General features: G+C 39.3%; 1 protein-coding gene and 1 long non-coding RNA gene across 2 annotated transcripts; one reads left to right on the top strand and one right to left on the bottom strand.

Annotated features, from left to right (window-relative positions):
• The first annotated feature begins 296 nt into the window (after nucleotides 1-296).
• SNX10 (sorting nexin 10) lies at nucleotides 297-24,119 on the top strand. Its single transcript, XM_013941379.2, has 6 exons — nucleotides 297-332; nucleotides 8,893-8,979; nucleotides 11,039-11,139; nucleotides 11,821-11,919; nucleotides 20,166-20,381; nucleotides 20,812-24,119. Exons 1-6 carry the CDS (start codon nucleotides 309-311, stop codon nucleotides 20,888-20,890), a joined length of 606 nt encoding a protein of 201 aa, XP_013796833.1. The 5' UTR covers nucleotides 297-308; the 3' UTR covers nucleotides 20,891-24,119.
• On the bottom strand, nucleotides 17,168-25,201 carry LOC136991291 (uncharacterized). Its single transcript, XR_010883485.1, has 3 exons — nucleotides 24,830-25,201; nucleotides 20,209-20,323; nucleotides 17,168-17,480 (listed from the first exon to the last, which is right to left on the bottom strand). It is a non-coding gene; the product is annotated as an uncharacterized lncRNA (long non-coding RNA).
• Between the last annotated feature and the right edge of the window lie 2,441 nt (nucleotides 25,202-27,642).

Below are 27,642 nucleotides of genomic sequence, written 5' to 3'. Positions count from 1 at the left end.
TACTACAAATATCCCCAGAAGGGAACTAACCCAGTGCTTCTAACACAGCTCAGCAGTCTGGCCAGACAATCTGGCCCATCACGAATCAAAAATGCATAGAAATGAGCTTTTGTTTCTGACTATTCCATTCCTAGTTATGATTTGTGAAAAAAATATTATCTGCTATATACTGGACTGACTGTGGCTCTTTCTACTGTTTACTAATATCTAGCAAAAAAGATAATGACATTTAAATTCCTGTTAAATGCCAAGCTGGTGTCTGTTTTATTTTTCAGGGTTTTTTTTCTTTTAAATACAAAACTGTGAAGATGACCCCGAAGCATGAAAAACAAGTAAGTGATGTTTAAGCTTTAATAAAGAAGGATTCTAGTCTGGTTGTGGAGTGAATTTCACTGAGACTTACAGATGGGGAGTTTGTCATCTTATATCTGTCAGATTAAGTAACCGGTCGCAGCAATTTCATAACATCTTCCATTAGCTGTAAATAGAAAGCTTTCCCTGGAATTATTCACTTTCTTCTCTTACAGCAGCCTGCACCTGAAGTCAGAGTGGCCGTTATCTTTGGAGCATCTCCACTTAAAAATGCAGTGAAGTCTCCAGAGCACTCAAATGTGGTTGGTTAGGATGTGTTATATTAAAGAGGTGCTATACTAGGAACAAAGCACAGTATGATGTTCCGCCTTGGAGTAAATACCAAGCATTTCATAGTTATGCCATGTTATGGTTCTGGCAGTATTCCAACCCCTAGAGTAGTCCGTGGTCACTGCAAGATTGAAATGAAAGAAGAAATTTCTGGGACTAAGAGACTGAGATTTGGTTTGTGTGCTATATGCCACTTCCAAGCTGGCTTTTTTGAAGCAAGTTTTTAAAATGCCGCTTTTGTATGCCCTTGATTCCACTGTATGATGCTTTGGGATTATCCGGTTGCCTTTAGATATGCAAATCCATGATAGCACTGGTCGCTGCCTTTATTTTTGTTTGCTTGTTTTTAAGTGATTAGGCATTGTTAGCTGCCTGAATGTCATAGTACAGTGTTTTAGTAGCTAGTATAAACATCCCAAAGAAGATCCTGTAAAATCCTGTAATTCTTGCTTTTTGGCATTCCTAGGCCAGGATGCTCCTGCCTATTTGGGAAGACTTTTTGGCATAAGATGACAGCATCTTGAAAGCTACCATATTGTGTTCTCCATTAAAAAGACAGAAGATTTATTAGATTTTTTTTTAAGAACAAACAAAACAGTCATTTTAATGACTATTAGTAGTAACAGATTGTATCAATATTTTGAGCAGTTTTCTGCAAAATTTGCAACCTAAACTTTGCATTTTATTCGAAATGAGGGCTGAGGAGTGAAACTGAGTTGTTGCCAAAGCTGCGAAATGCACCTTCCCACCCGCAAAGTCTCTCAGCTTATATAGATTCGGATGATGTTAACCAAAGGAAGACGATTGGGAAAATATATTTAAACCCCATCTGATGCTACTTGTGATATTGCTGTAAGTGCAGCACCACAGAATTTTTTGCTTGTCCAACAGTGATTTCCGGATAAAACATGAGAAAGCAAATATTTGCTTTGTTACTACCAGTGTGTTTGTCTCAATTTGGGGCCTGGATTAAATGAAACTAAAATGGGTCACTGATAGTATGACAAAGGGTGATGCCTGTTTTGCAGGCCCAGATTGGCCCATTTGAGCAATGGCAGTAGGTTAAATAAATAAATGCAGCTAGTCAGCGTCCATCAAACACTTGCCTATTTTACCATCACCTCTTCTGGTATTTGTATTTATTTAATAATTTGTTGCTGCAGGAGTGTTTAAGAGCTTGAGATATAAATAAGATCCTGTGGACTTAGGTGTGCTGAACAAACCCGGGGGTGGGGGAAGTCCTTGCCTCAAAGACCACTCAGATTCAGGAGTGGCAAAAGCCTTTCACTTGTGACAGTTGCCATGTCTGCTGTCACTGGTGGAGCAGGACTAAAGTACAGCTGTAGGTAAAAGCTTTCTGAAAACAATCAGAGATCTAGGTGTGTTGGTAATGATATTTTGCTGTTATTATCAAAGCTGCAAACCATTTCATTGAAGCATTACATTAAAATAAGTTCACAGAAGCATTCAAGGGCACAAATTGATTTTTCAATTAAAATACCTATAGATGAATGTTTGAACCCAAATTAATTTACTGACCCAAACAACATCAGTGCTAGTATTCTGCATCAGTATTTGGAGCCAGACCTTAAGCACAAATGATATGGAAAACAGGTTAATACAACTGAAAAGCAAACCCTGCAGGCAGTTTTGAGGAGGAATTTGTTTGACATGTGCAAGTGTTTCTTCTGTTGTTGTGGTTCATGTCCTCAAGAACAACAGTGACATTTTGTCACCCCCCCACCTTCTTTTCTTTGCATGTTGTTGAGTGGATTGCCTGGTAAGTTTATTTTTAGCAAGGTATTAATAAAACATTTTTAAGCAGTGGCCACTGAGAATTGTCTGCTCCAAATGTTCGCTAGTGTGTGTCCTGGACTGGAAGTCAATGTGAGGATGGAAAGAAGTGCAAAAAGATGAACTCACCAAGAGCACGTGAAGAAGCTGGTCTATATTCTGTGGGGAGGCTGCTCTCATTTTAGGAGGCAGCTAGAACCCTGGCTCTGCTTCCACTGCAGCTGACCCAGCAGGGAGGACTTGCCATTTGCTGCTTCATATAGCCCAAACCAAATTCAGTTAGTTATACTGGGGTTAGGGGATTACTGAGTTAGCAGAGAATTTCCATATGATCTAATTATTGCAACATAGGAAACCTTCATGCTTTACTTAAACCAGATGAGAAAGCAGTGTTTAAAGTGACATGGTCCAAGCTTAGCACGTTGCGGGAAGAGTTAAAACCTGCTGAGGACTGGTGCCTTACAAGAGCAGCAGCTTCTGGAGAGTCAGTTTTCTACCATTGCTACCATCAATGAAATCAGAAAAACAGACAATTTCTGCTGTTGATATTTTGGCTATTACGTGGGCAGTCTGGGACATCTACATTTTAAATGGCAGAAGTAAGGGTAGTGCTCACAGAAGGGCTAGGCTACTCATTTCTCCTTGGTTTAGCTTCAGGTGCAGTTACATCCAAAATTGGGATTTCAAAACCCCTAGCAGTTGTTTCATGTACCTGTGGCAATAGCTCACTTCCAGAAATGCCTCCTTCCAGAAAAACCTCCTGTTGGTACGTGGCATAAAACAGTGGCAAAAAAACAAGGAACACCTCTTTTCTCACTTTATCCACCCAGAGAGTTGGCTTAGAGCATTCACTTAGGCCAGGAAAGATTTGCTGTGTTCTTCATGTTTTAATCACCAAGCTACAGAATATTCTAGAGTGAGGCACTGCCAGTTCCTTCTGTTCAAGTTTCATGGAAGAAACAAATATTCACTGGATCAGAGAGAAGGAGAGTAAATGGCTCTGTGCATGATGGGTTCAGACACTCAGCTGGGAGGGAGGGACTTCAGGTATTTCATAGGATGTAATGCTTGGAGCTAGGACTGAACTCTGACTTCCAGAAAAATCTTTTTTTTTTTTTTTTTGCTCAGTCCCAAAGTACATGAAAAACTTTATCAAAAAAATTTCTCAGCTGTTAATCTCTTATCAGCCTTACTATTCAGCATGCATGGAGTACAGATTCCCCATACACCCAACATAAAGAGCTCCATGTCACTTGTGATTGATCCTTTTACTAAGAGGCAACCTGATGGGAAATTCTGCTTTTTTAAGGATGCTTTGTGGAAAATGACTCTCTTGGGGTTATTGACTAATCAAATGTGTAACAGTGGCACCATGGAGCATGAGTTTATCACCTGATACTGTCCTGAGGATGGAGATCTGAATTAAAACACAGCTTGAATGGATGAAGCAAATAGTCATCCAGTGCAACAATGTTTTTTCCTCCCTCCCTCTCATAGTAGATTTTTCCCATATTAAAAATAGATGTTTCCATGTAAGATTTCCTATTTTCCTAGTAGAAGAATGTTAAAAATAAACTTCTCAGAAACACAGTTTTTGCAGTCATTCTGTGTAATAGAACTTCTGGCCTGTCCTTAACTCCAAGCAATCCATTGCATTGTCAAGAAATGGTATCTGCAACAGGAAAAAAAAATTTCTTATGTTTGCTTCAGCTGCTTTTATGATGTATTGTTCCTTTTGGGGCAAATCCAAATGGGAATATTCTAGCTTTCAGCCTCTGTGTCTACAGTGACCTTAGTGCTGCCCCTTTTCCTCTGTTGTCAGCAGTGATGTTCTTTGAGCAGCCCTGTAACAGTGAGAGTATAGAAATAAACAAGGCATCAGGGCCACGTTGACCTTTTTATCGTTTATATGTGACCTGAACTACTTGTAATGCCCCTGTTCTTGAGGGCAGGCTAGCAAAATGCCACTCCTGAAGTGGCTGGCAGAGAAATCACAGCCATTTTAGCCATGAATTAAAAGGCACAGGTAGCTAGAGAACCTGCTCAGCTTATTCCTGCTCATTAAATAGTTATGACTCTTTTTGTATTCTGGGCTACACGTGCTAGCTTTGCTGGTGCATGCAGTAGCTGCAAAGCTGTTTCACATGAGAGAGAGAAACAACTTTCTGTTTTTCCTCAGTTATCAATAGAATTTCTGATTAAATTCCAATTTGGGGGCAGATTTGAAATTGCTTATGAGGATATTTGGGCCAATGTGACTGCTGGATCCCAGGTCAAAGCTGTAGTAATAGCAGTTTGGGTTTTGCTTGTGAATTAACAATTTCCAGGGAGAAGGAATACTCTGCAGTGACTTTGTGTTGTGTCCATATAGTTTGCAGTGCATGAACCTCCACTACCAAGCTTGGACATTTTGTGTGTCAGCAGCGAGTTCAGGTTTTGAGAGAATCACTGCACTTAGGCAGTGCAGGAAACATATTGTTGCTGAATGCGTAGTAGGCATGTCTGTGTATTGTGCCCACAATAAAAAAAAAAAAGTGTATAAATATGTGGCGTAATAGCTAGATCTGCAATTCTGGAAAAAAAACAAAACTTGGAGGGAAGGTGGGGGGGAAGAAGACCATGACTTGAAAATGATTTCCTCTCACAAGTAAAACTTCCCTGAAACTTTGGTTTTAAGCATTAGTAAGCCTGGGGACTTTTGCTCTCTCAGGGTTCTGCTTCCTGGTTTGGAAAGCTAGACTGTAATGCAGTCTGATGACAAAACATGAAGTTAGTCTTCATGTGGTCTGTGGAAGGAAGAGGGCAGCCTCACCTCTCACAGGTGAGCACTGGACTACTTGAAGAGAGACATGCCTATTGACTGTATCCCTTTTTTTATAGCAAAAGTAGGAGAGAAAGAAGGATATGCAGAGGCAAAAGGTAGTTATTACATGAGACTGCTATAATTTGTTCAGTGACTGACCAGTGAATGTCTCAAACGAATATCCTGCCACCTAACTTTATTTGGATCCTGCCACAGCCTGTGTACAAATACTGGACTTGCATAAGCCTGGTTTTATAGGGACAAGGTGACATAAGCACCTTTTATGGCAGTGTATCTGCATCTACACTAAGTAGTACTGCTTTGACTGAATCAGTGTTGTTATATTGATGTATTTATTATATTGTTATATCCCAGTTTGGTTTTGTATCGCAGAGAAAGCATATGGGTCAAAAGAGAAGGGATAGCCTGAGTGTGTAATGCCCCTATTTCTGAGTAGCAGAAACTGTGAAGAGAATTGTAATTAACGCTTCCTGGATTGAAGATATTTATAGGGGAAGTAACAGTAAATCTTGAGAAAGGCTGTACATTTTGGTTTTGTTTTCTAATTGCTTAATATTTATCTTGCTTCATACTTACCCCAATCTTGGTATCTTTTGGTAAACTAAAAGAAAAAACTCCGCACATTCTGCTGAAATGATGGTGTTTCAAATTGGAGCTCATACTGACTGTATTTGAGTGCTGCAGTTTACTGAGGTATTCTGATGTACCATAGAATATTTTTGCTCGTGGGTCTGTGATATGCTTCCTAGATACCTGACTGCCTTATTAGATGTGACAGATCTCATTTCTTGTATAGGTAGAGTCTGAAAGGTCTGAAGTATTTGAAGGCCTCAGTACTGAAACCTGATGGCCATTTAATTAGAAATTAAAAGTACAGAGGGTTTTGCATGGAAATTGTAGTCCAGAATCATTTACAAGGTAACCCATAGTTAACATGGCATATCCAACAGTAACTTTTTATAATGTGTTGGTGTAATAGAGATTGAAAGAAGTATTTTATTTAGAAGGCTATTTTGATTCCTTATGAAGAGGAGTGTAGTAGAAGGTCCCTTGGAAATAAAGTAATTTGAGGAACCTAGGCATAAGGAAGCAAGATGGGAAGATGATAGGGCAACTGATGTCAGGAAAGGAACCAAAAGGTATGTTATAAGCAGGCTGTTTACAGTCTTGACTTCTGGGCTGCAGTGTTTGAATGGAAGAGGAGAGTAACGTTGCATCTGAAACTTTCTGGCATAATTGTTCTTCTTCCAGCTTGCAGGACTGATGTATTTACACCTCATGAAAGAGAAGACAGAATGATTAGGAGAAATGTTTGCAGCCCGGGGGAAGAGTGAGAAATAGGGAAATGGAAGGCTGGGAGCAGAGGGAAAGATTGAATGAAGGAAGACTAAAACTTAGGAGAAGATGAGAATATAGGTATGGAAAAATGTTACAGCAGGTCTGAAAACATGCTATAATAGTGAGCCAGGAGGGAAAAAAACAGAACTGAAAAATGGTTTTCTGTCCTTTGTTTAGCACATTGGATTGATCTGCATAGGAGGAGGAATAACTTTCTCATACCTCTGACTGATATTTCTCTACTAATAAAGGTATGACCCCCCAGCTGGTAGAAGTTACTACAACTTTGTTTTTGTTTGTTTTGTGCCCTGTTGGCATGGGGTTAAAAAGCTGCAGAGGATACAAAGCAGAGGGCAGTCAGGCCTCCAGCGTTCTTCAGTGAGGAAAGAAGCAGCAGAGATGGCGGAAACCTTTCAAATGGGTTTTCTTTGGCAACATACTCACTGACATGCACCACGGTGTTATCCAGTAATAATGCAGAAAAAACCCTGTGAATAGAAGCTGTACTAAATGAGATGAAACAGTGGGCTGTATCTGGCCATCAAGCCAGAGGTTCTCCATCACTGAAACAGTATCACCAGGAAATCAGCTGCTCTGGTATGATAAATGATTTAATCAAGACCACAAATACCTCCCTGCCACATATAGGGTACAAATGACTGTTCAGGCAAAATAGATCTTTTCCTGTCAAGGATGTCCTTTTTCTCCTGTTTGTCTGTTAAAATTTGCTGCTGGTGGGACTGCTGGTGTGTTGCATGGTTGGAGGAGAGGGTGGAGGGGACTTAGCTGAAGAATAAAGGTTTCCTTTCTGATGTCTGTGGTTTGAGAATGGAGAGACACGTTTTGAGAGCTTTCTAGTTTAAGACTCCCTGATTTATGAAGAGAGCTACTAAAAAAGCATCCTACTTACCAGAGACTTTGTCCTTCCTCACAGCTTTGATCCCTATATCTGGAGATCTGGTGCAGTGCCTTTCTCTCAGGAAAAATATATCTACAGCTTAAAATGATTTGCTTTTCTTTAAGTAAGTTGTTGTGTGGGTGGTTGGCTTAGTTCTTTGGGTCATTGTTTACTTAAGCAACCAGAGTTGGATAGGCTATGCTTTTGTTCTAGTAAGAGCTGGTAGTTCGGCACACTGGCAACCTTCATCTTTTAAAGAACCTTTTCCATCTTAATCTGAAAATATGGATTTACCAGGTTGGTTTTCTTAACATGATACAATATGTAAGGGGGTTATTAGCTGAGGATACCCAGAAGCATGTAATCTTCAGCCTCATCCAATTATTATTAGTGATGCCTAGTTGCATTAATGCCCGCAGGCCTCTGTCACTCCTTTGGGACCACTCTAAGTTATTATATAAGCGTAGAAATTATAAGGAAATAGAGTAGGTGTGACAACTGCTAAGGCGCCTGCTCTGTATCATTGTCCCCTGAAAATGGGGCTAAGTATGCTCTGCAGTGTTGCCTTTTCATGCAGGTTGATGGGCAGACTGGGATGGAAGTGCCCGGGTCCTGCTGTCCTCAGCTGTACTCAGTGACTTAAGTTGGTGGTATATCAGGAAGCATATGCGGCATAGCAGAAGGGGGGTATTCATCTCCTTCCACAGAGCATCAGGGACACTAGGCTTGAGACCATGAATCCCTGCGTCAAATCTGTGCCTGGGGCAGTTAGTAGTGGTACATCCTCTTCTATTGGGCTGGAGCAAGTAATTTTGTGTGTAGAAAAATGACAATTCTTCATCTCCTCATGGACATACTGAGACTTATCTCAGATCCCCAATATCAGTGGGTATAAATACTTGATCTTAAAAAATGGTAGATAAAGTGACAGAAGAAAATTAGGTGCAAATAAAACTCTATATGTAAGCATTGGGTACAGGGAACAGTTTTGTAACACATTCTTTGTGAATGTCAAACACAAGCTTGGGAAAAGCCTAAAATACCTGCTTAGTTCTATCTTAAACCTGTGATTTTGTATGTTGGATACTTAATTTGTAGCTATTGAAATCACCAGATCTCCCATGAATGAAGCATGTGTGATAATTCACAGTATTATTTAATCTGAAATAGTCCCTTTTGCTAGCAGTTTGGCAAGGAATTTCCTGGACATGTGGTGTAGCTCAGATGATTCATTGCTTTTTGCTTCTTCTTTTATAGGATTGCAACATTCAATAAAACAGCAGTTCAGCTTTTAATCTGAGCACAGTAGTTTGTGGAACAGCAGAATAATCAAAAGAATCTTTCAGGCTCCCTTCGTCTTTTGAAATTAATTGCTTGATTTATTATGCACTTGCAGGAATTTGTAACTGTCTTGGTGCGAGACCCTAGGACACAGAAAGAAGACTCTTGGCATTCATACATAGACTATGAGATATTCATTCATGTGAGTATAAAAATATCAGTACAGATTCTTTGCGTTCTTATTGCTGTTTCTGTCCAAGCCCAGGCTCGCTTCAGGTATTTAAAGGAATTTCTTTACAACACTCCTGGAAGGCTGGGGGATATTATTCTCCTTTTAACGATGGAGATGCAGTGGAACAGGTAACATAGCTTGGCCAAAACCATGCAGTAAGTCTGTGGCAGAGCCGGGACTAGAACCCAATACTTGGGTTCACATGAGCGTTCCAGAACACATTGTCTTACAACAGATACTGTTCTTAGTTTTAATTATCAGCTAGAAAATCAGTGCAACAGACTCGCATAGTCAGTGATCTTACAATTATAAAAGAAGTTTGATGTTCAGGTGCTTATGTGAAAACAACTTTCTTTTCAATAAGAGTCTGGTAATTTGTACCTTAAACTCTCCCCAGTTCTTATATTTGCCAAGGTATTTGGTTTCTGTGATGTGGTTGGTTTCAGTGTACGTTAACATTCATATTATGCCAGCTCAGTGGTACTTGGATATGTCAAGTAAGTACATTTGTGTTTATAATTGTAGTCTACCATATGTTTGTGGGACTGCACTTAGAATTATGGTTCTCTCTTGTCTTAAATCTGTCCTGTACATCATTTTATTTTGTTGATTATTCTTTGGTGGATGATATTTGGAAAGAATTACCTTAATTTCCTAAATCTAGATCCAGGGATTTTAATTGCAATGTAAATAAAATTTTGTGAAGTTTATCAGCTATCAGGTGAAGAATTTGAGAGCATAAAGTTACATGACTAATGTCTGGCACAAGACTGAAAGCATTTCCTTCCTGTGTGGGAGAGTTAAGCATTCAGCATAATGAGAGCAAACAGTCAAGTGATTGCTTATTAAATGCCTATGCTGACAAGTTCTTGTGTCCTGTGTGGCAATCACAGCTGTGAAACTTTTACATTTTGCAATGTGGTTTAAGTACTGTTTCAAAAGCAATTATATTTTTGACTTCTGGTAATAGAAATTCTGTAGTTTTGGGGGATTATATTACAGTTTCATAGGCACTGGTGCTTCTGAAATGGAAGTATATTACTGGTTTCCTCAGCAACTGCCAAGCTGGAGTGGTGTCATTTAGACACAGTGGTCTGATTCAGCAGTGGGCATCCCTGGGCATCTCTGAAGCTGATAAATATCAGCTCATCTCCCTCCCAGGAATCTGCAAAGGCTTTCAGAGACCATGTCTGTAGGTACATACTGGACTGTACTAGGTGGATTCAAAATCTTGGGTCTGCCAGGTTCTTGGGCCAGCTGGATTCCTCTTCTGCCAGGCTCTTAGCATTTGGTTTCTCAAGCTATGAGGCAGCCCGGATACCAATCTCTTCCAGAAAGCTGGTGTCTTTGGGCCCTGTGCTGTCCGCATGGGGGGGAACTGTGTCAGTGCTACAAATGCTGGCAGGCTATTGAGGGCACTGTGAACTGCAAAGTTCCAGTGGAGTCCTGTCTAGCAGTCAGAGTTTCACTTAAATGTATGCTCCACTAGAAAATTTGGCAAAATCATTTAATTTCCATGAATTGTTTCTCTTTTGATGAATTGGCCTTTTCTTGTGGAGTAATACTGTTCTTTGGGGAAATGTCCAAATACTGCTAATTGCAGGGAGCATTCACATTGGTTTATTTGATTTAACTAGGACTGCAGACTGGACGAACTCTGTGTAGAGTAAATGTTTGGAGGATTGTAACTAGAATAGTTGAATTTTTTTTTTTCCTGCAAAGATTGGTGTTTTCTACCGAAACTTTTTTTCCTAAGATTTTTTTTCCCCAGTTACTGAAACTTTATTCTGATGTCTTGCTTGAAAAAAAGAAAAATAAATTCCCTGAGAACCAGTAGAAATTGATGCCAGTTTTGTCTGAGAGAAAGCACAGTCCTTCAACTAAACTGTATCCACATCGCTTTGTGGATGCATTGGCATCTTGGGGTTTTTTTTGTTTTTTTGTTTTTTTTTGGGGGGGGGGGTTATATCATGCCTGTACTTTAGTTTAAACTGGTTTACAAGGTAAAATGTTTTTTATTTTCCAACAGACAAACAGTATGTGCTTTACAAGGAAAACATCCTGTGTTAGGCGACGCTTTCGAGAATTTGTTTGGCTCCGGCAGAGGCTTCAGAGCAATGCTGTGCTAATGTGAGCAACTTTTAAGTTTCATTTATTCCATTAAATATGTGTTTTTAATAATCTGTAAATAACACATGGTGGGAGAGGATTGTTTCTTCTTAATCTTGGGAATTATAGAAATCAGAGCTGGAAAGTGTCCTGCATTTTCTACTAGTACAATTTTATTCTGTACAACACATTTCCTGCTGCTTTACTTGGTCTAAACCCAGAAGGATGTAGTTTATACTCATAGCCCTTGTTTGGTGACCCCCAGTCTAATAACCCGTAATATACTTGATCTGTATTTCCTTTTATTGTATACAGGTAGCAGGAATAGCATTCTGGCCAAGATAAATTATTAGGCCATATAGAGCAGAAGCTGTCTTGCTCAAGCTGGCTAGTACCAACAGTGTAGATGTTTATGCTCTATGTAATTTTAGGATGTACTTAGGTTCTACAGCCATAAGGACAGCAAAAGAGACAGATATGCATGCAGGCTTAACAGCTGGACCAGAAAATTCTGATTTTTTTCTTCAGGGTGTGTCAGAAGCACACCAGTTGCTCAACCTTGTTCTCTCAAATTTGATTTAATTAGCTTTTGGAACATAACTTTTGAATCCCAAATGCTTGAGGTTGGCTTTAGCTTACAATATTTTTCTCTGTTGTTTCAGGTTTGGTTTTAACTATGTATTTGCTTGTTTGTTTATAAAGACAGTTACCAGAACTGCCATCTAAAACTCCCTTTTTTAATGTGAACAATCCCCATCACGTGGACCATCGTCGGCAGGGTCTTCAAGAATTCCTTGAAAAGTAAGTACCCCTTATCTCGAGATGCTGCTGTTTTTTATGATGTCATCAATTTTCTAGTTTAACATAGCTCATCCCTGGGATGTGAGAGCCATCTTGTGGTCATCCTCACATGGTACACATTTGGTTTTATTTTTGTTTTATTTGCACAAAGTCGTATTTCGTATATGTGACTTCAGCTTCATTGGTGTAAGGAAACTTTAACTTTTCCATTGCATTTCATTGCATTGATTAAAAAGAATAGTTTGGGGTTTAAATTGCTTCATGCTTGTACTGAGGTTGAAAGTTCTTTCATGGTGATGTCTACTTGCAGCTTTCAAGAATTACGCTTACACAAATAAATAAGACTTCTCCCCTTCTTCATAGTAATGGGAATTCAGTGTCCAGGTCTCTCTAGTAAACTCTGTTGGCTAAAACATTGGGAGCTTGGGAAAATTCTGCAGGGAGATTTTCTAACACAAATATTGCCTGTGATGCCAGTTACTCTGTTTACCATACCCACTAACATAAACAAGCACTAGCAGCTGTGATCACTTTTACTACAGCTGCAACTTGTATAAAATCATTGTTCTATGCTGTTATGTAAAGGGTTAGTGTAAACTGTAATAAATGAACAGTAAAATCTTAGCTAGACTGACTTGAGCTACAAGAGAGTACTGTATTAGTTTTAGTATTGCATTGTTCAGTCACACTGCTGTAACCATTTTACTGTCCGCAGTGGTAGAGATCCTGTTGGTTTAATTTTGTGCTTTCCCTGCCATTTTCTTAATACCCTGCAACTGCTGTTATGAGTGCAGCTCTAGTCACAGTTGCCATGGTAGGAATTATGCATAAGTAAGTTTGCAAGCTGTCTTTAGGCACTGTTTGGGTTAAAGGCATGGTAAGACACTGAGAGTAAAGACACTCATCTTTCAATATCAACATTTTCATGAATCAGAGTTGCGCAGACAAAGGAAGAAAGCAAATCATTTAAGTAGGCCTTAAGGCTCATGGTGAGTGGGCAGAGGAATAATGGACCCACTGTTTTTCTAGTCGGTATGATTATAGGCTTCCCTAACAGACAAGAAAGAATTGGTCCTGGGGATATATTTGTTAGCAGTAGGCTTAACAACTGAAGGCAGAGAGAGTTAACCATTGCAGGAGTTTCAGAAATAGTATTTCTGTGTACACTTATACTTAGGATCTGTGGGCAGAAGTATAGTCAGTGAATACTGTCTGAGGACATGGGAGACAGAGAAAGGAAAATAGAAAAGGATTAGAGTTTTTTTTCTTTACCTCACGGGAGAGGGAGTGTCTGCATTTCTAGAGGTGATAATATTAATGATCGGACAAAGGCTGTGGTAGTTCAGGTCCCTGTGTCCGAGCAATTCTAGCTCAGCTGTGCTGTCACAAGGAGTAGTGCATTTTAAAATGAGAATGATTTTGAAAATGGTGAAGAGACCAATCTGGTAACAGTATATACTATTTCAAGATCAAAAACACTTACAACCACTATTTGTGCCTCAAAAGGCAAAACACAGCGACATATTCTCTTAAAACAGCTCTTCACTCTCCAATTTTGTGAATGCATGTAATTTAAATGGGTACTGACAGGAAAAAATGACAGCATGTTGAGCATTTTACCCTGCTGCTGTTCATCCAGGAGCAGGCGAAGAGGCATTTCTGTTGTAAAGTACTGATTTAAATGTTTGAATTTAGGTGCTATTTAGAAACGTGGCGGCCTTCTCTCAGCCCTGGGGAGTAGCTGGAAGGAATTTTCAGAGATACAGTTGTGTGGTGATGAATTGGCTTGGCGGTTATGTGCTGTACCATTGCCCTCTACTGGCTGGCATGTCAGATGTGCTGCTATTTATAGAAGGGATCTTTTTATTGGCTGAGCTAGGCTGCCATGATGTCTCCCCCCCCTTTTTTTTTAATCTGAACCAAAGGTTATGATTTCTTTCACTGAAATTGCATTTGTGTGACTCATTGACAAGTGCAGTGTCTTTAACTCCAGCATGTGATCAGTGCTGATTCTGCACGTGCTCCAGCTGATACAGCTGATGCGCAGTTAATGTCAGACTATTCAAATTCTTCTGCCTTATGTTTTATAGCCCTGACATTACTAAACTACTGGGTCTGGATGCTACAGGTTCCCCAGTGTAGCGGTGCTAGGGGAAGCAGGACCTCCCTGGTATACTAGAAAGGAGGTGAGAAAAGAATCAGAAAGCAGTTGCACAGGGTTTTCTAGCCCAGAACTACAAAACTGAGCGCTCCATTAGCCCAGCAATGACAGTGGTTATCACGAAGAGGCCCACAGTCCCTGCTGGTGTTCCCCTATGACAGCGAGAGGAAATACGATTTGAACCTATATATACACCTGTTCACAGGTAAGATTTTCAGATGCTTACAGGTGATACAGGAGCCTGTGCTCCAGTCTGCATTCAATACCTTATGAGATTGTCAGGATCCAAACCATATCTGAAAATGAAATGTAGGTCTTTAACCATTTCTGTTTCTGGCCTGCATCTATTGCTCTGTGCAGGGAGGTTACTGCAGCCTCTCCTGGGACAGTAGCCCCAAGACAGAGGAGTAAGGATTGAGCTGCTGGAGGCTAAGTGGAGAGGGCTCGCAGGTATCCAGTTACTGTCATTGACCCTGAGAGTACCTCCATATCACCTGTATGTGGATAGCTGTAGAGTTCTCTTGTTCTCCTTCACATATTGCTCCAGAATTAGCGTGGGGTCTGGGCAGCCTCTTTATGCTGAACAAGGTAGGGTGAGAATTAAGTCCACAGCAGGAACCTAAAGCAAAGCATTAGAGTTTGTTAGAATCTGGAAATGGGTTTTCCATTCTGTTTGTCTTTACCATACAAATGCAGGGTAAGAACTGCTTGTCTTATAGGTTATTATCACTCTGAATGATGAAGAGCTGTAAAGCTCACTTCTTGTCTGGGCATAATTTAATATTTCAAAAGCCCATTTGCATTAACGGAAGTCAGCTAGCCCATTTTCAATTATGAATTACTTTGTAAGAATAAGGAAAATGATGCATTTTTCTTGGTAAGTATCCTGATGCTTTTGAGGATGTGTTTAAATTCACAGGAAAAGCTTATTCTTAAATTGAAGGTCAAAATCAAAACATGAACTTTTAATATTAGGTTCTGTAAGAGTCTCTTTGCTTTCACCCTTTTTTTCTGCACAGATTTAACTGGGATTTAGACTACCTTTATATAAGATCATTCATGTTTGCTTATTAGAACACTAATTAACAAAACTGATTTAAATGCTAGTTGTATTCACTCCTGTTGCTGATATTTTGCTTTCATTGAATACAGTTGGATTCTAACAAATTGGCGTGGCTCAAAAAAAATATCTGGGGCAATTGCATTGCAGTTTATGATGTGGTGGAAGAGATAGTAGGAGTTTGGAAAAATGCACTGCTAAAATCCACAGAGAACAAAGTATGTGCACGGTCTTCCCACTCTGGATGTAGTGGTTTGTGCTCACTCAGTGCTGGTGCAAACAGACCATTCAGAATTCTAGTTGATCGCTGCCTAAGGCAGAACTGTTCTTTAAAGGTAGCTTTGGTTTTGCCCTCCTTCCCCGACTTGCTTACCTTCCAAATTACAATCCCACAAGCCCGAGCTCGGTAGGTTAGAGGGTTCCCCGGAGGTATGTTGTTCTCTCATATGGATGGGAGAAGTGGGAGAGTGGCTGCTTGCCGGGGCTGCTTGGGAGCCTTCAGCAGCGCAGGATAGACAGAGGCACTGGCAGCCATAGGCCAGGTGGGATTTCCTCAGTGAAATGTGGCTCTCTCTTTCCGCTAGAGCTGTTCTGAGTAAAACTTGGAAAATATTTCAGATCTGGTGAGTTCCACTGAAGTGCATAATACTTAGCAGGCAGTTTAGTTACTAATTCTTTTTTTTTTTTTTAATGTATTTGTTATCAGATTCTAAACAGTTGCTTAACAGTTGCTTGCTATCAGTAACATTTCCTCTGTTAAAAAAATGGATGAGGAAACACAGTAGGCTTTTTAAAAGGAGGAAATGGAGCTTTGTTTACTGTGGACTGTGTAAGTCCCTGTTAGCTGTGAGGCTGAGTGGATGTTCAATAGAGGGCACCACAGTACAGGCTGTGATCTGCTGTCTCAAGTTTTATTTTTTTCCCTTTCATGATATGATGTAAATAGGCAGAGTAAATTTGTTGAAAACAAAATCGGAGTGTTAACCTTCCACACACATACAAGTGTGCATCTGTCATTGTATTAGGTTATAGTAGATACAGGAAATCTTTAGTTAGGATTAAGTTGTACTGTTCAGCCATATGTTGTTCTCCTCCAGCAGAACAGTGTATAATATACCTAATAAAATCATGTTGAAGAAAGCCAGATTCTGGAACTTGTCTAAATAAGACAAAACACGTTTTGTCTTTTGTAAGTGCTCTTGCTGTAACATGGGGAAGGAGAAATACTCTCCAACTAGTATTCAGCATTTTCTCAAAAATGACGTTATTTCTTTTGGATGTCAACTGACATTTTCTGTCCTTCTTTAAAGGTCTAGAGATCATGAGCATTTACTGAAAGCTTACAAACAAAGATTCACATGGCCACAAATAAAAAATGATTTTATTATCTCTAATTCAAATGTAGAGCCTTATCCTGCAGCCCCCTTAATCACATAAGTAGTCATTATGCATGTGAGCAATCTGGCTGAGAGGAGTGAGATCTCTGACAAGTAATGACTACTGATGTGATAAAGACTTGCAGGATTTAGCCTTTCATTCTTATTCTGGGCATGCATAGAAAGTCTGTTCTCTTAAATATGTCCAGTCAGTTTATAGGAATCAGCACTGTGAGCCATGACTCTTACATTAGCACAATTGCAGTGAGAACTGATTTACATCACTGTAACTGCAACTTTGTATTGACACTTGCTGTAATAACACTGTTTGTGAAACATTGTGAATGCTACTGGTTGAATTCATACTGCACGTACGGCTAGCCTGTGCTAAGACATCTGAGTATTAATATTATTACATATCACTTTCCCTTTTACCTTTTTTCATTTGTATGTTGTATTTTGTAATTTTGATTTTAAGGTCCTTGGAGCCAAAACAATTATTTTCTAGCTGTACGACACCTCACACAATGAATCCCCAGAACAGTGAAGGCCCTTGAGGGCAACTACTGTATTAGTAACATCTGGTGACAAATCATAGATATATGGTTATTTCCTTGAAACAGAAATATTCTGAACAGCAAAACATAAGGCTTATGGGTAGCACAAATTTATTTTTCATTTTGATTGCCTGAAGGATGCAATTAAAAAGCAATCTGACCTGTTGGTTCAGATGGGGGAGAAAAGGCAAAAGTTGTCTTTTAATTAAAAGGAAGAAGAGATGTTTCAAGGGCATGACTGGATGAAAGGTGTTCACATTTGCTTTCAAGATCACTTTAAACGGTTTGTAAAGTGCTTTGTGTGTTTGTTTTTTCCCCTTATGGATGTACATACACAATTAACGTAATGAATATCTTTGTATTCCTTCCCCTTGGTTCCTCTTCATTCATTTCACCTCCAGATGGCACTATTAAGCAGAAAAGAAAATTGCTGTGAAATAATGAGTCCAATGTAAAGTAAAATTGGAAATTGAATTATAGCTGCAGAAAAAGGACAGTAGCCTTGAGGTCCTGATCAGCCTGTACTCTTATCACTTTTGTTTGCTGTTCCATGTGTTAGGTTACTGGCGAGTTAATAACAGTGCTTCAGCAGTTCAAGGCTTAGTAGAATTGTACTGGACATGAAATAAAGCTAAAATGAATTTGTGTCCAATATCATTGACATTAATGCTCATTACTTCTCTGGTGTAATGCCTCAAACCATCTAAAATCAATTTTAAAGATTACCCATTATTTTATAAAGAAAATAAAATACATTTCAAACAGCAACAAAGCTGTAAGTATAGTGTAATCTTACAAACAGTTAGTTACTTGTGTTTTTGATGGCTGGCAGGAAACTTTTGAAGGTACGGTACAAGAAAATCTGCCGTGAAACTAAATGCCATACACAAAATTTAATGTCTTAGCTTTTGCTGTGTTACTTTGTATTAGACATGCAAATGTCAGAATGGCAGAAATGTGCATCCCCTCATTACGCTGTTAAAAAGCCTGGGAAAACTAATAACTCTAGTTACTTTAGAGTAAACTCTAGTATGTTTGTTTTGTTGGGTTTTTTTCCTCTTTAAGAGGAGGAAGAGAGGGAGGGGAGAATTTACTCCCACAAGTGCTTAAACTAGAAACATGGATTTATTTTGTGGAATGGTATTTTTTTCTTTTACTTCTTGTCATGATGTTTGTCTTGTTTGGGAGTTTATATTTATCAAAAGTCAAGGCTGAAATCTCTTTCAGTGGCCAGTGAATGATGGCTTTTCAGACTGTATTCATGAAGCTATTGCTGTTGAGGTGTGTGGACTTGTAAATTCTCTGTTTTGAATCATTTATACACAACATTTGCTGGTTTCCCTTAGGTTACTAAGATTGTTTTCAGTGTACTGTGTATTAATACACGGTATCCATTGACTTTACCAATGTATACTGTATTTGCTATGTTTATTTTTAAGTAAAATTATGAGAATTTATTTAGGAGTAAAAAGACTTTATCTAGGTATGAAAGAGTGTTTATCTTGAACCGTAGTGGAATCTGGTCCTTTTTAGACTGAATTTCATACGCACCTGGTAGATCATTAGGGCTACTGCAGGTATTTCCTCACTGCAAGATGTCAACATGTGAATTATTTGGTTGTGAATGTGTATTTACCTAGGCAAATGAAATGTGCATATATACACAAATATCCTACATTTTCAATTAGATATATCTCTTATTATTTATTTTGATTTGACAGAATTTTATAGGCTTAGATAAAGCCAGAAGTCTTTAAGTATATTAATTGTTATTGTAATGTTCGCCACTTTAGAGGATGGTTTTCAGAGCATATTTATATTTTTAAAATGTTACAGTCCAAGCACATCATTAATCTTGTTTGACAGAAGGAACTAATCCATTATACATTTCATTTTAATCAGAGTACCTATATAATGAACTATTTCTTTCTGCTTTTACCAGTTCTAACATTAATGTCCTCTCTTGTATCCTGTTGCATAGCAATGACTTTTTTGGCCACTTCAGTGACCTAAATGATTAGAAATAGGTAAATGTTGATTCTTACTAGTTTTGGTTTGCCTAAGGGTATTTTAGTAATTTTCTATGGAGCACTATTTGGTGTGGCTATAGGCTCTTATCTTGCAAAGGCTGACAGTAGATTACTTCACTCACGTGAATAAAATTACATGTATGCATAAACATAGTTTCCTGTTAATCACACTAGAATACATATATTAAAATATTCCTTCTTTAGATAAATCTTGCAGCAGAGTTGTATTTTTTCAAAATAGTGCTGATGATCCTCAGTTCTCAGGCCATGTAACAGTATCTCTACAACTTTTTGTATTTCTGGAATGTATTGTACTTTGTACTCCCACTCTATGTAAGCAAATACTCTGGGCTAAATGTATTTGAAGGCTTAGAGAGATGAAAATGGAGTTTTAAAAAGAATAACTAAAATGAAAAGTATCTTATTTGAGATTCCCTGAAAATGGTTTAAAGTACATTTAGATCAATGTTCAGTATTGGCATTTTCACTCTACCTTAAAGGTATGCTTATTTGTTAAAGTGTAAATGAATTTTGGCTTATGTATACAAATACTCTGTTGTTTACAAGTATTCCAGAGCCCGGACATTTCAAGTTTCTAAAGTCCTCTATCTCTGTACGCACTTCTTTCCTCCACCAAAGAGATGGGTGACTTCTAATTTTTTGAAAAGCTTAGTTACTTTAAAAAATATATAGACAGTTCTCAAATGGAGACCAAATTTCCATAAGAGTATATACTACCAACGGCCTAAAAATCATTAATTAATCCATGTGGTAATAACAGATGGTTAAATGGAAGAAATGTCCTTGAAGTTATTCTTATAACAGATGTGCTTAACTATTAGCTTCATGTTTTTACTCACCTAAAATTCCAAATAATGTAATAAGAAAGTAACACACACCTAATCATTTTAATATGTTCATTACCTTCTGTAACTGATTTAGGATTCTTATAAACACTTAAAAGCATGACATCATTTAGGATTTGTTCTGGTAAAACACTTTAGAATATATGTGTATGTGTATCTGTATAAATACATTTGATTTTTCTTTTTCTTTTTAAAGGATCCTACAAAATGCATTATTGCTTTCAGACAGTAGGCTTCACCTCTTCTTACAGACTCAGCTAAGTCCTGAAGATATGGAGGCTTGTGTATCTGGACAGACCAAATATTCTGTTGCTGATGCGATTCATAAGTTTGCCTCTTTGAACAGACGTTTTCCTATAGAAGATGAAGAGAGAAAAAAAGAAAAAAACAATGCAGACTCTGATTCAGAGAGGTGATTTCTGTATTTCCTTACTTTTTGAGATTATATATACATACATATACAGGCGCATGCTTCACTTTTTTGTTGATGTAATACTAAGATAATGAAAAAATTAATTGACTGAGATTTTATTGAGCTGTGACAGCTCATCATAGAAGTCTTCACACACACCTCCACACTGAATTAATGAATGCAGTAGAAATTCAATTATCTGCATTCTGATTATGTGAATTTCATTTAGTCAGACTTGAATTATTCGCGTTTAAATTATCTTGCTAAAAAAATATCCAACTGCACTCCAAATGGCTAATTAAAAGTCCAAATTTCCTGTCTCTCTTTGTGACTGGAGATAATTAAAGTTCTCCTCTGTTACTCAGGCTTTGAGTGTGTTGTGAAAACCAATTTCCTCCTTTTATTTTTTTTTCTCTCCCCTTCTCTGCAGTTCATCCTCTGGACTTGGACACAGTGATGACAGCATTTCACGTGGATGTAAAGCAAGCTCAGCTTCTGAAGAATCATGAAAAATAATTTCTGCATTGCTTTCCGAAGGACAGTACAAAGTGGTTTCTGCTACGTTTACTAGTTACGTGCACCACGTAAACATGATTTGCTAATAACATGTACCTAAAAGACTCGTTGTCAATGCATGTCCCTAAAGAGTTTTTGAAACAGACCTTGATATTATTTCTTTGTTGATTTATTATGTACATTGATTGAGGTTTACATGTTACCCATTACATTTAGGTTTTTGCAACCGTTAAAATCTCAGTATTGGGCTAGTCATGCTCTACTGATACATATGGCAGTTAAAATATTTCCCTTAGTGACTGCACGTCTTAGATTTGGAAAATCAAGATAACTTAATTCCTCAGCTTAAAAGTTCTTGTATCAAATATATTCAAAACATCTTTTTGTAATTTGCATCAGGGAAGTTTCATCTTTAGAAGTCAATTGACATTGGTGATGAAATTACGTACCCCACAAGATATTAACTTTTTAAAGTAGCTCAGCAACATTGGCAAAACAACATTTGTACAAACTATATTCTGCTGACAATTTGAGATATAAATATATGTTTATTCTCTAATGTTTATGGAAAGCTTGGTTTTATCATGCATAAGAACTAAAGGCCAAAATTCTCAAGCATGACTGCTTAGAAGTTAGGAATAATAAAAATGACGTAATTTTGAGGGTTTCTAAAGGGGCCTAGTTCCCAGGGAATTATGGATACTCATTCCCAGTGGATGAAGTCCATTAAAACCAATGGCTAAAATTTCCATTGACTTCACTAGGGCCAAGATTTCAACCTACAGGTCTAACTTCAGGTACCTATATTTGAAGATGTCAGGACAGAGGTTTTAGTTTAACAGCTTAAATGGAATGTATTTCTCTCTCCAAGATGATGATAATCACATAGCTATAACTTGCTGTACAAATGGGCATCTCTCAAATCTTTGGGAATAACTGCAGCTGCTGATTTCATTGTTACTGTAGTTAACACATAAGAATATTGACTTTTTCACAAACAAAAGGCAGGCTTGAACACAACTTTGTAACCACCAATGCTTATTTTGATTAAACGTCAATTTTGTTCTTTATTGTTAACAGCAGCTGCATAGTGTCTTGTCCCAGATTCTGCAAATGGAATATGTTTCACTGTGGTGTTGTATTTATATTTGACATTTAACTGCTATTAAAAAGAGCTAGGGGGTCTGATCATCCTAGCAAAGCTCCCATTAACTTCAGAGCTGTAGTTACAGGCCTAAAAATGAACTTTTTTTTTTTTTTTTTAAGAATTCTGTGTCTAGTTTCAAAGAAGGAACATTTAAAATCTGTGAATTACAGAAACAATAGATTATTAAATGGCCAGCTAATAAAGGTTAGCATAGGCATGTGTGGGCATGTTTTTTCAAGCATCCAGCTGGGAATCTGTAATTTTAGAAACATGTTTTAATAGCCCGAGGATAACATCTCTTAGGTAACTACTTTGAGCCGCTGTTTTCTGTTGATGGTAGCACTTCTGTAAGATAAATATGTTACCTTTTGCTCAGTTTTATTGAATTGCACAAATGTATCTCTTCACCATCTCAGCTTGTGTACAAGGTAGCAGCAAAGGTATTTTAATGTAAAAGTTATAACATTTATTTAAAGCAGCAAGTTATCTCTAAAGGTAGCGAAATGAAAGTTGTTTTTGCCAGGCAGAGATGTTTGCTTTTTAAGTTGTTACATTACTGGAAAAAATTATTGTTTAGCAAATTTATGTAAAAGATGGGGGAAAACATCAAAACAAACAAAAACTGGGATAATGTCCGACAAAAAATGTTTTTATTTAATACAGCATTAGGATAGTGGGTTTTTTTGTTTTGTTTTAAAATGATGACTAGACTGTTGAAGCACTTTATAATTCTTGGCCTACTTGCACAGGTCCTCAATAGCTGACTAAAAATACATAAATAAAAGGACTGGAGAATCTTTGTAGCTACTTTTTTTTTTAATTCTAGGAGTATATCTTTTGTGTGTCAGAGGATATTTTCCAAAGGAAAATATTTCTGAATAAATACTTGTTTCTAATGGTTCTATTGTTACTCTGTTATTTTCTTTATCACACTGTTCAGAAAAATCAGTACTATTAACAATACTTTCTTTGCATCTTTGATAGAAATTTGTTTAAAATATTTTTCTGTTGAATGTTATTTGTTTAGCAAGTACTACTGGATTTTTTCTTATTAAAGAAGAATGAAAAGTATTCTCTGTTCTAGCACTTTTGTTGTCAACTATATAAGTGCATATAAATGCTTTACAGCACTTTTGGTGGACAGACATTTAAATGTAACATTTATATAATTTTACATTTATATGTAAAAAAACCCCCTATTTTTTTAAATGTCTTATGTGACTTCAATGATTTCATGTTTTTAACACTGGCATTTATTTTGACTCTGTTAAAAACATCACTGGTATTTTGATTCTCAGTTTTTAGTTTTGAATAATGCTGATATTGCTTGCTAGTTTTTCAAACAGGCTAATACCAAAATTATAATTTCATCTAATTACTATTACTAATTTATATCCAATTACAATGATTCCAATTTGCACTCAAATAACCAAAAGCGCTGCCTTCTTTTTTTTTTTTTTTTTTTTTTTGCTTAGAGCTTTATATTTTGATTTTGTATAATGGTTTCTTAACAACTTTTATGTAACTAGATAAAACATATTACCATTTTTATCTTGTCTTTAAACCAGACGGTAAGATTTATGTTAGTATCAATATCCTAATCACTTTATGACTTTCCAGGTTTAGTTACTTTTCTTCAAATATTTTTGATATGTATGTATAGACTAAGTTTTTGTTTTGTTTTTTTAAGAAAATGTAAACAAGTGAAAATATCTCCAACCATATATCCTGTCAAATTGTACAGCATGTTTAACTTCAGGATATTGTAAACTAGTATTAAGCAACCTGTTACTTAAAATGTCACTGAAATATACTTGTAAGAAAGATGAGAAAAAAAATTTTTTGGAAAGAAAATTGTTCATTTATACAGCAGTGCTGTTTTATAAGTCCTAAGAAAGTTTATACTCTTAAATGTACCACCATATACATTGCAGAATTCTGTGTCCAAGATTTTTTTTGAAATATGTAGCATGTTGAAATTTTTTCAGAACAGTATTTAAATTATATAGCTACACAAAATTTGTCACTTACTCTGTTGTAAAATACAAGGTGCACATAAAGTGAGTGAAAGAAAACTTTTTTCTTTGTAGTTCTTAGAGGAATGGGATCAGTGATGATGACCAATGTTTACACCAATTTTTCTCCCTAGCTTTTACAATGTTGTACTTTTACATTTTTGTGCATGCATTAATAAATAAATCAGTATTTCCAATATTTCCTAAATACTTTATGAAAAATAGTTATTCTCTTCCTTAATATTAAAATATTCTTTAGCATGTTAAATTGGTTCCTTGCCTCCTGGAATAAAACATTGTCAGAAATAATTCATGTGATCTTCTAAACCAAAAATCAAAGGTACTCCTTTTGCTTGGGAGCACTGGCTTTTTAATCGAGAGATGCCCGCAGCCCGCGCGCTCACGTTTCCGTGCGCGCCTCTGTCCACCCCACCGTTCGCGCACAGACCAGCGGTTCGCAGCGCCGCTGTTTTACTTCACCCGTTGGGCCTGTGGCGCGCTAACTGCAGCCCCTGGCGCTGGCCCTGCTAGCGGCGTTAGCCGCAAATGCAAGAATGCGAGGAAGTCCGCAGCAAACGCGACGGAGGCACTATTTTGGAAAGCTGCACTTGCTTTTTTTTTTTTTTTTTTAAATGGCAGGTAGTGGCTCCAGCCCCGCGGTCGCCGCCCGCTCCGCTCCGCCCGGCCCGGCCCTCCGCCGGGGCAGCGGCCCCGTCCCGGGCGCTCCCGTGGCTCGCGGCCGCCCGCCGCCGCGCGGGGCTGGTGCTTACCTGCGCCGCCGTCCTCGCCGCCCCCGCCCTCCTGCCGCGCCGTGCCGCGCCGCGCCGCGCCGGGCGCTCCCGCCAGCGCGCGGGGGCGCGTGTGCAGCGCGCGTGTGCAGGCGTGCGCACGCATCGGCACGCGCGTGCAGGCGTGGGCACGCGTGTGCGTGCGCTGCCGGCGCCCTCGCTCGGCCGGGTGGGGGCGGGGGTGTCCGCCAGGTAGCGGAGCCGCCCGCGCGCCGGTAGCTCGTGGCAACCGCAGCCCATAGCAACCGCGGGGGGAGGGGGCGGGCGGGCGCTGAACCTCGCGCGGGAACTGCGGGTGCGGGAGGCGGCTACCCCCCTTCTCCCGGGCAGGGGCAGTCATCGCGTAACAACCATCCGCCGACAGGAGGGGGGGGCGGCCCGGGCGCGGCGGCGGGGCGCTGCGGCTGCAGGCGCCCGAAGCTAGGGGACGCTTCGGGGCTTTTTTGGGGGGGGGGCGCACAGACCTTCCCCCCCCAGCCGCGCACCCCCCCCTCCCCGGGGCACTTAGGCCCCCCCGGCCAGGCGGGGGGCTTTGAGCGACCCCCCGGCCGTTAAACCGCCTCCGCGGGCCGCCGCCGCGCCGCCAGGGGGCGCTGTGGGGCAGCGAACGGGGCGGGGCGGCGCGGGGCCTTCCGCGGGGACTGCGCCGGGCCGCCGCGTATTTACACGTATTTCACAGTTTTATTGGCCCCCCCCCCCCCCCAAAGAGCACCTCCCGCGGCCGCGGGAGCCCGGGGGGCAGGAGCTGTGCGAGCCTCCCGCCGGGAAAGCCCCTGCCACCACCCTCACCACCCCTCACAGTGCAGAGCTCTTCAATTTTATTATTATTTTTTTTTAACAAAAGCAATTACCGAAAAGTGCAAATCTAACGTGTGACATTTAACACCTCTCCGTGGCAGGCAGGCTGCACTTAAATGGAGGCCTTTCCGCGGAACAACACGAGCCAAAAGGCCTTGTGTCATGGAGTTATGTAAGACACAATCTCCCCTGAAAATGCACAATGAATCGGGAAGGATTTATGTAATTAATTGACCAGTCTTAACCTGTTATCGTGATGTAAGGAATTTGGAACTCATTAATTTGGGCCCTGACAGATTTCATATTAGAGCTGGCAAATATGGATTGAGCCTCTTATTCTTGTAGCAGCTGGAATTTCCATGACAGTGAGGATTAGTGAAGAAGACCTATTGCTTGAGTCAAACTGCCTCTTTTGTAATCAGCAGCCCTGCTCTGCATTAAAGGGGTAATGGGAAAGAGAAAATAATAAATACCAAACAAAAAAAAAACAGGAAAAAACGTATTCATGTATGGAGCAGAGCAGGGGGAGGGAGAGGGAGGGTTATATGCTGGCATGTAAAAGCACCACGCTGGTGCTTTTACTGCTCCGTTGAAATAAAACTGCTGTGGGGATGAGGGTGCTCTGGTGCGAGAGGGGCAGGATGGGCCTCCCTGTGGCTGTGGATGACGGGAGGAGGAATGCTTGCATTGTCCACTGTCTCCGTCGGGTTTTTACCCGACAGTCTCCTCTGTCACTTCTAGGCGTTGATGTAACAGTGAAAACATCCAGTGCAGACTGTCAGGAAACAGTCCAAGAGCTTGTATTTTGGCAACTGTTAATGACCACACCAATAATGAATAAAGTTTTCAGAAATGACATTAAAAGGTTTCCATGAGGCATCATCAGCTTAAAAATCATATTTCTTCCTGCAAAGTGTTTACCTACTCTTGTGACAAATGCCATTAGAAGGTGGAGATTTATTTTTCCTTTTCTCATCTTTTCTTTGCTGTGAGCCCTTGGTAGTTGAACATTTCCCCTCCCCAGTCACTCGGTTCCTCCTTTTGTTCATGTGGGTCATTTTTCCAGGAGGAGGGAAAAAATGAAGAACAGGAGTATGTGATAGTTTGCAAAGACTGTAATGGCAAATACAGGTTAAAAATAAAATGCAGCAAATAGGTCTATGTGGCTTGAATCCCCTGGACGACCTTGTCCAGGCTCATTGGCCTTGGCCTTGCTTCCCATCCTTGTGCCAGGGTGATTACATGGATCCTCGTATTGAAACGAGAATGTTCGGTGCTCAGTTTGGGAAGCTCTGTGTGGTTGAGCGCTTGGTGCTGGAGACCTGTCCTTGCCAAATGGCAAAGTCTTTGGAGAAGGGCTGCCTCTTCTTCCTTGACTGCATAGAGCTAAGCTCTGTGGTAGCCTCTACGTTGCTCTTGTGATTGTCAGCTAATAATCCTGATCATAGCTTTAACCTACTTGATTATTAAAACAAAAAAACCCAGACCAACAGATTGCAATTTGATTGCGCTCCTTCAAAGAATATCTTTTGCCTTACTGTCTCCTGATAAATTAAAAAATCTTCATATATGTCAAGGACATTATATTTCCCCCAAAGGTAGAGAATAATTGATCATTTACTGTTGTGCATAGACCTGACTCAACCGTTCCCTCACTGATTCTGTCTTTGCTTTTCTCAGTGATCAAGAGCAGCAAACTGCTCAGGTTCTACTGGTAACTATACATTTTGCTCAAATGCTCCTCTCGTTAAAATGTTGATCAAGCATAACTAATTTCCATGTTAAATTAAATGTGCCAGCATATGCCCACGCTTAGCATTATTTAAAACAGCAAAACAAAGCATTTTAAGGTTTTACCTCCTACAGGATGTTGTATTTATAAGTATCTTCACTTTCTTGGATTCTTTCCCAGGGACATATTTAAAATATGATTGAGTGGTATAACTTTTCTGTGTTGCCCATGGTTTTGGGCACTTGCAAAATTAAAGTTAGGGGTT

This window comes from Apteryx mantelli, chromosome 2 (assembly GCF_036417845.1).
Source record: "Apteryx mantelli isolate bAptMan1 chromosome 2, bAptMan1.hap1, whole genome shotgun sequence".
In the NCBI taxonomy this organism is placed as follows: Eukaryota; Metazoa; Chordata; class Aves; order Apterygiformes; family Apterygidae; genus Apteryx; species Apteryx mantelli.
Note: the sequence above shows the minus strand (reverse complement) of the source record. Positions and strands in the feature narration are given on the sequence as shown.

Coding starts and splice junctions, on each gene's coding strand:
- SNX10 (XM_013941379.2), top strand. CDS start 309: ATGACCCCGAAGCATGAAAAACAA. Junction 11,140..11,820: donor CAGAGCAATGCTGTGCTAAT/GTGAGCAACTTT, acceptor TTGTTTATAAAG/ACAGTTACCAGAACTGCCAT. Junction 11,920..20,165: donor CTTCAAGAATTCCTTGAAAA/GTAAGTACCCCT, acceptor TTCTTTTTAAAG/GATCCTACAAAATGCATTAT.